This window comes from Penaeus vannamei, chromosome 36, assembly GCF_042767895.1.
Source record: "Penaeus vannamei isolate JL-2024 chromosome 36, ASM4276789v1, whole genome shotgun sequence".
In the NCBI taxonomy this organism is placed as follows: Eukaryota; Metazoa; Arthropoda; class Malacostraca; order Decapoda; family Penaeidae; genus Penaeus; species Penaeus vannamei.
Window position 1 is genome coordinate 26,604,781 of NC_091584.1, and position 8,583 is coordinate 26,613,363.

General features: G+C 35.8%; 1 protein-coding gene across 1 annotated transcript in view; it reads right to left on the reverse strand.

Moving 5' to 3' along the window:
- Positions 1 to 3,799: 3,799 nt before the first annotated feature.
- LOC113805278 (two pore channel protein 1) overlaps positions 3,800 to 8,583 on the reverse strand; it is a gene marked incomplete at its 5' end in the record, with an annotated part of 12,037 nt that continues 7,253 nt past the window's right edge. Inside the window, 5 exon segments of the mRNA XM_070114840.1 lie at positions 3,800 to 4,952; positions 5,645 to 5,760; positions 6,386 to 6,541; positions 7,637 to 7,785; positions 8,475 to 8,583. The exon segment at positions 8,475 to 8,583 is cut by the window's right edge and continues 62 nt beyond it. Coding sequence (XP_069970941.1) covers positions 4,674 to 4,952; positions 5,645 to 5,760; positions 6,386 to 6,541; positions 7,637 to 7,785; positions 8,475 to 8,583 — 809 coding nt within the window.

The window sequence follows — 8,583 nt, forward strand, 5'->3', positions numbered from 1 at the left end:
TTTGGCTCAAAGATCTCTCAATGAATAAAAGGCATAAAAGCAAAATGTTTTCCATCTTGTTGAGGATTTGCAAATATTTCATAAAATACTATAGAATACCCTATATATACTGAGATACTAGCCTCCTTCAGAAATAACAATGGGTGATGAAAAGTGAAAATAATGAATATGATCAATAAAATTCATAAATAGGTACTCATGTTACTCATACAAAAAAGGCCACTGAGATCCCACATAGAGAATGTATGCAAAAACCATAGTGATAATTTAAATGAAACTATGTATAAAAGATTAAATATAGAACATCCACCCGCCCATAAACACTCTCCCTTCCCTTCCTCTCCCTACCTCACTTCCTCCCTGTTTCTCTTTCACTCACTCCCTCACTGAAGTGAAATAATGAAGCAGAAAGAACATACAATGTACACCATTGCAGAACTAAGCATAAATGATATGGAAAAGTAGCTAATCCCCGAGGGTTCAGATCTGCTATGAAAAACATTTTTTGTTTGAGTTAGATCTAGTTTATGGAAACATTCACATAAGACAAGAAGAGTAACAACTAATTTTTTACACATTCTGTCTTTGAGAAGTATATTGAGGAAGAAAAAAATCTTAAAAAATAAAAAAAGCAAAAGAGGACATGGCTCATTCATATAATGACATCAAAAAGTAAAAGTTAAATGACACTGATTTTACACTTTTTTCACACCGTTATATTCATTCATCTCTTTTATCATTCTGGGCTGTCAGTGAACTCTAAAGGGCACAAAAAGATCCCATTACAGAGATGATCAGACAATGTAAAATGAAAGGAAGACCTTGGAATAATACAAATGGAGGCAGGCATATCAATTCATCCTTCGAGGAAGTATTGTCATATGTTTGAATCTGTTTGGAACAATGGTGAATAGGCAGGAAAACATACATAGAAGGGAAACAGGGAAAACATGTAATAATGAATCAAACTGGACAATATTAGGAAAGAAGGAGAAGGAAGGATACTTAGGAAGACTAAGGAAGACTCACACAATTCTAGGAAGATACAGGATGAAGGAACAGAGGAGTGTGGCACACAACTGTTCCTTCCTTGCCTGTAGTTGTCTTCACCTAAAAACTGCAACACAAACCATGACCCTGTAAATATCTCATCGAGAATCCTTTCACACAATGGAGAATGATCCCTTAGACAAAACTTATGCTGCCATTAACTAGCTAAACAAAAAGGAGAGCAAGTTACAACCATGAGGTAATTAATATCATTTCTTATGATGAAATAAAAAGTACGGTGTTTCTTATGCCGCATACAAAGCTTATAACGATTTCATTACTCATATCAAGCGAAGGCACAACCACAAAAATTGTTTCTGTCTCTCTAAAGCTAAGTGAAGCTTTTCAACTGAAACAAAAGGAAACGGACACAGATACCTTATCAAATATAGTCTTTTTAACATAAATGGATTGATGAATAAATGGGTTAGATTAATGACTTATATACAACTAAACTCGGATGAATTGAATAATCTACTTTTCCTTCTGACAATGTTGAGAATGGTCCATGAAAAAAAAGAAAAAGAAAAAAGAAAAAGAAAAAAGAAAAAGAAAAAAAGAAAGAAAGAAAAGAAGTGTGTGTATACATATATATATCGTCTATGCCAGTGTACATGTTGATCGATCGATCTATCTATCTATCTATCTATCTATCTATCTATCTATCTATCTATCTATCTATCTATCTATCTATCTATCTATCTATCTATATATATATATATTTATATATATATATATATTTCATGTATACAGAATCAACTTATATATATATATATATTTACATGATTGTATGTATGAATGTATGTATGTATATATGTGTGTATTCACGCAAATATATATTGTGACCAAAAACATTAAGAAATGATACCTTTGCATCGGTGCTATTCCTTTATCAAACATTTGCTCTCCAACAGCAATTTGCTTCCACAGCTAAAAATATGAATGACTAGTTCCTAATTTGGTTCTATTTCTTGACATCAAATTTTGGCAAAAGTATTAATTTCCCTTTTTTTTTTTTCTTTTTTAATCGGAAAATGAATCAGAACAAATACCTCGAGAGCTCGTGCCCCAAATCAAATAAAGAGTCCTTCTGTTTTAAAACTTTGTAATCATTCCCGTAAAATATGGACTCAGACTGGAAAAAAACAAACAGATACTCATATTGGTTGTGGAATGAATCTAAAAATAAGAATAATAAATAAATCAAACTAAAATGTCCCAGAGAAGAAATGGAATAGTTTTTGATGTCTGAAAGTGGAATGCAATACGTCTAAGAATGTTTTATTGCTTGTTGGTAAGAGGGGGGGAAATATTATGGTGTTTGGTAGTAAAAACAGATAGAAAAAAGATAAAAAAAAGAAGAGAAAAAGTACATAACAAAAAATAATAACTATAACAATTGAGAACATGATTTCATGCAAGGGACTGATGCATTTCAATACCACATTCCTTATTTGGGGATAAAATAGAATAAAATGAAAACATATAACTATAAAATATATACCCCTACCAGACAATAATCATAATGGCAGGAAAAATTATTATCTGCAGAATTATTACTTTTAAAAAGCATAAAAAGAATGGGAAGATTATTCTATTATATATCTTAAGATCAACATACTATGTAAAATAAAATAATAGTAATAATAATAATCATAATAATGATAGTATTAACAATAATAACAATGATAATATTAATAAAACAATACATAACTCTAAATTCATAATAAATAATGGAAGACCCATGTTCTTTCACTGCTATTTTGTCTTGGCTCATCTATTAAAATTCTTAAACTATTAATCTACAATAACTTTGAAAGCATACTTATTATGCAAAGTGTTCTGTTACACAAACGAAGATGTACACAATACTTTTTACATAACAATAATAAATTAATGATATAATAATAATAATAATAATAATAATAATAATAATAATAATAATGACAGTAAATGTGAATATGGTAAGAGAAAGCAGAAGAAAGACAGAGGAAAAAGAAAGAGAGAGAGAGAGAGAGAGAGAGAGAGAGAGAGAGAGAGAGAGAGAGAGAGAGAGAGAGAGAGAGAGTGAGAGTGAGAGTGAGAGTGAGAGTGAGAGTGAGAGTGAGAGTGAGAGTGAGAGTGAGAGTGAGAGTGAGAGTGAGAGTGAGAGTGAGAAAGTGAGAGAGAGTGAGAAAGTGTGAGAGAGTGAGAAAGAGAGAGAGAGTGAGAAAGAGAGAGAGAGAGAGTGAGAAAGAGAGAGAGAGAGAGTGAGAAAGAGAGAGAGAGTGAGAAAGAGAGAGAGAGTGAGAAAGAGAGAGAGAGTGAGAAAGAGAGAGAGAGTGAGAAAGAGAGAGAGAGTGAGAAAGAGAGAGAGAGTGAGAAAGAGAGAGAGAGTGAGAAAGAGAGAGAGAGTGAGAAAGAGAGAGAGAGTGAGAAAGAGAGAGAATGTGAGAAAGAAAGAGAGAGAATGTGAGAAAGAAAGAGAGAAAATGTGAGAAAGCAAGAGAGAGAATGTGAGAAAGAAAGAGAGAGAGAAGGTGAGAAAGAGAGAGAGAGAGTGAGAAAGAGAGAGAGAGAGACCAAGAGAAAGAGAGAGAGAGAGAGTGAGAAAGAGAGAGAGAGAGGGAGAGGAACGGTGAGAAAGAGAGAGAGAGAGTGAGAAAGAGAGAAAGAGTGAGAAAGTGAGAAAGAGAGAAAGAGTGAGAAAGAGAGAAAGAGTGAGAAAGAGAGAAAGAGTGAGAAAGAGAGAAAGAGAGAAAGAGTGAGAAAGAGAGAAAGAGTGAGAAAGAGAGAGAGAGTGAGAAAGAGAGAGAGAGTGAGAAAGAGAGAGAGAGTGAGAAAGAGAGAGAGAGTGAGAAAGAGAGAGAGAGTGAGAAAGAGAGAGAGAGTGAGAAAGAGAGAGAGAGTGAGAAAGAGAGAGAGAGTGAGAAAGAGAAAGAGAGTGAGAAAGAGAAAGAGAGTGAGAAAGAGAGAGAGAGTGAGAAAGGGAGAGAGAGTGAGAAAGAGAGAGAGAGTGGAAAAGAGAGAGAGAGTGAGAAAGAGAGAGAGATTGAGAAAGAGAGAGAGATTGAGAAAGAGAGAGAGATTGAGAAAGAGAGAGAGAGTGAGAAAGAGAGTGAGAGAGTGAGAGAAGAAGAGAGAGAGAAATAAAGACTGAGATAGAGAAAGGAAGAGAGAAAGAGAAAGAAAGAGGCAGAAAGACTGAGATAGAGAAAGGAAGAGAAAAATAGAGAGAAATAGAAAGAAACAGAGAAATTACCAACTTAGCTTTCTTTCAAAGCAAGCTATATCTGTAGTTAGATAGAAAAAGAGGAACAAATATAATCATTTCACCCATTCTTATTCTTATTATTTAAGCCAAGACGCAGCTGAAGGAAAATTCTTCTATCGAGTAATGTCTAAAATCCTTACTGTAATACCTGGGCGGTGAAATATACATCTTTCACTTTACTTCAATAGCAGAACAAATCCCTTAAATTTCAATAAATTCTAAATATATAGGTAACTGTACATAAAACAAATTTCTTAAAACGCATTAAATTCTTAAAAAATCAGTAAACAAAAACACAAAGACGAAAATAAAGAAGTGAACTTGGCACCTCTAACAACTATTCCCAATTACCCTAGAGAAGACTGTTTCATCACGTGTCAGAGCTCTCGTTGTCAGCAAGGCCATTGCTGTTGAGCGTACCAAAGAAGGATGGCGGGGTCTGGGAGGGGGTGTTTGACTGTCCCTGCCGAGCTTCAATGCTGACAGGGAGGGTGTGACTTGTGAGAGTGGGATGACTTATGGGGTTCCCTGTGGCTGTGCGATCTTGCTGTTCTGCCTCCAGTAGCCATCCAGGGATCTCATCACGGTACATGCGCCGCTGGAGGACAACTCGTGTTCTCCTGCGGGTGCCTTCGTATCTCACAATACCCTAGGGAGAAGGAGGTGTCTTTTTGTTGAAATCGATCAGAGGAATTAAGTATGAATTTGACTACTTTTTGTCACTGATAAGAGAGAGAGGTGGAGAGAGAGAGAGAGAGAAGAGAGAGATAAAGATAGACAGAGAGAGAGAGAGAGAGAGAGAGAGAGAGAGATAAAGATAGACAGAGAGAGAGAGAGAGAGAGAGAGAGAGAGAGAGAGAGAGAGAGAGAGAGAGAGAGAGAGAGAGAGAGAGAGAGAGAAAGAAGAGAAAGAGAGAAAGAGTGAGAGAGAGAGAATAGAAATAGAAATAGAAAGAAGAGAAAGAGAAAGAGAAAGAGAAAGAGAGACAGACAGAGAGAGAGAGAGAGAGAGACAGAGAGAGAGGCAGACAGAGAGAGAGAGCGAGAGAGAGAGAGAGAGAGAGAGAGAGAGAGAGAGAGAGAGAGAAAGAGAGAGAAAGAGAGGAGAGAGAGAGAGAGAGAGAGAGAGAGAGAGAGAGAGAGAGAGAGAGAGAGAGAGAGAGAGAGAGAGAGAGAGAGAGAGAGAGAGAGAGAGAGACAGAGAGAGAGAGAGAGAGAGAGAGACAAAGACAGAGAGACAAAGACAGAGAAAATACATATTTCCAAAGGTTTACACAAAAATAGCAAAAGCAAATCAGTAGATGCTACATGCCCCCTTCCAGCTCTGAGCAGATACTTTACCTCTGTTTCAAGAGCAGCTGTGTACTGCTGAAGGGTCAAAGTGTCGTCTGGTCTGCTGTATACAAAGCGCAGCTCTTCTTTTGACAGTCCAACGAAGATGTGCACTTTATCCTCATCTACCAAGAAAATGAGGACGTGTAATACGTGTAGAACATTATCAAAAAACTGATTTAATCTACTCATGAAAAACAACGCTCTATCACATCATGGGTAAAAAAATCACTCATACTTTAGGTTAAAGCCTCTTTTTAACCTCATTTTCTAAGCAGTTGTTTATGTCACAGCCGAGAGTATCAAGAGCGGGCTGATACCCTTCTAATTCCTAGTAAAAAACCAAACTGTATTGAGTAGTTTATGATATTGTTAAGTTCCTATCTACTCTATTTGTGGTTAATATGTATCATTTATTCTTATTCCCACACAAAAAATAAGTCTATTCTACCTAAAACAAAAGAACCACCATAACTACATAGAATAAGGATAATAATAATAATAATAATAATAATGATAATAATAATAATAATAATAATAATAATAATAATAATAATAACAATAATAACAATACTAATACTAATACTAATAATAGTTATAATCATAATAACAATAATAATAATAAAATTTAAAAAACAATCATAAAGATAATAATAATATTCATAAAGATAACAATATTATTCATAAAGATAATAATATTATTCATAAAGATAACATCATTAATACCAATAATATCAAAACAATAATTACCATCATCTTTATCCTCCTGTACAGCCTGGTTGTACTGCATCCTAAAGGTAAATGCCTCGAGGATGAAGGCAACAACAACAGACATAACGACCATCATTACCAAGTAGAACACCATAAAGAACAGTCGTGACCATTCGCCGGCTACAGCTGCGTAACCTGGGTTTGAGAAGGAGAATCGATGTCACTTGTTTTACTTTTCAAAGACTGCGTATGAAAGGAATCATTAAATGTTTGTGATCAGTGATACAGCTTGATATTGAAACATGTGACTGACACCCCCCCCCCCCCCACACACACACACAAAACACACACACACACAAAAAAAACAACAACACACACACAAAAAAACAACAACACACACACACAAAAAAAACAACACACACACACAAAAAAAACAACACACACACACACAAAAAAAAACAACACACACACAAAAAAAAAACAACACACACACACAACAAAAAAACAACACACACACAAAAAAAAACAACACACACACACACAAAAAACACAACACACACACACAAAAAAAACAACACACACACACAAAAAAAACAACACACACACACAAAAAAAACAAAAACACACACACAAAAAAAAAACAACACACACACACAAAAAAAACAACACACACACAAAACAACACACACAAAAAAAACAACACACACACACAAAAAAAACAACACACACACAAAAAAAAAACAACACACACACACAAAAAAAACAACAACACACACAAAAAAAAAACAACACACACACACAAAAAAAACAACACACACACAAAAAAAAAACAACAACACACACACAAAAAAAACAACACACACACACGAACCCATACACAAAAAAACAACACACACACACAAAAAAAACAACACACTCACACAAAAAAAAAAAAAACAACACACACACAAAAAAAAAACAACACACACACACAAAAAAAACAACACACACAAAAAAAAACAACACACACACACAAAAAAAAACAACACACACACACAAAAAAAAACAACACACACTTTTTACAAAAAAAAAACACCACACACACACACACACACACACACACACACACACACACACACACACACACACACACACACACACACACACACACACAAACACACACACACACACACACACACACACACACAAAACACACAAAACACACACACACACACACACACACACACACACACACACACACACACACACACACACACACACAGGATAAGATAAAAGGAGCATCAACATTACCTTCCATAATGATGAACCAGTTATTAACAACTGTCAGCTCAAACAATGTAACTCCTGCCTTAAAGAGGTCATCAAAGTTGTTGAGATAGTAATAGTTGATGTACACTGTTGTATTGTCATCCTTATAAAACTGCTCAACTGTTGTGTTACTGTAAAAGAAGAAGAAAAAAATCAATGAGTGAAACAATAAAATAAAGATACCTGAAATAATAAAACGAATGGTCTTACTTGAAAAATAACTGTATAAATACCCATACTTACAAAAAGAAATAACACACATACTTGACAAACTCTGGAAGGCCTGAGCTCAAGAACAAGTGCTATCAGAGCCAAAATACTCCATGCCTATATAACACATGGAACGAAGCGCAACCTCCAATGGCATAACATGAATAAGTGCCATCTTGAAGAGGAGCAGGAGGAGGTGGGTGGGGGAAAAGTTGAGTAATTGAAGGAGAAGGAATAAGATGAAGAATAGTAACAGTAAAGGCAGTAATAGCAGCAGAAGCAGGAGGAGGAGGGAGAGGAGGAGGAGGAAGAGGAGGAGGAGGAAGGAGAGGAGGAGGAGGAGGAGGAAGGAGAGGAGGAGGAGGAGGAGGAAGGAGGGAGGAGGGAGGAGGAGGAGCAGGAGGAGCAGTGAGCAGGACTTGGCAGGAGGAGGAGGAGGAGAGGTAGGAGTAGAAGGAGTAGAAGGGAGGAGGAAAAGGGAGAGGAGAAAGAGGAAAAGGGGGAGGAGGAGGAGGAGGAAGATGAAAAGGATAGAAAAAAAAGTAAAAACACATCCAAAAACAGAAGAGACATGAAAAATATAAAGGTCATAGGATAAGTGTACACTTACATGCAGCAGTTCTTCATATCATACTGGGAGAAGAGTTCCATGCCAATTATAGCAAAGAAATAATATGTGATAATGATGACGACAATGGCTGACATAACTCTAGGCAACA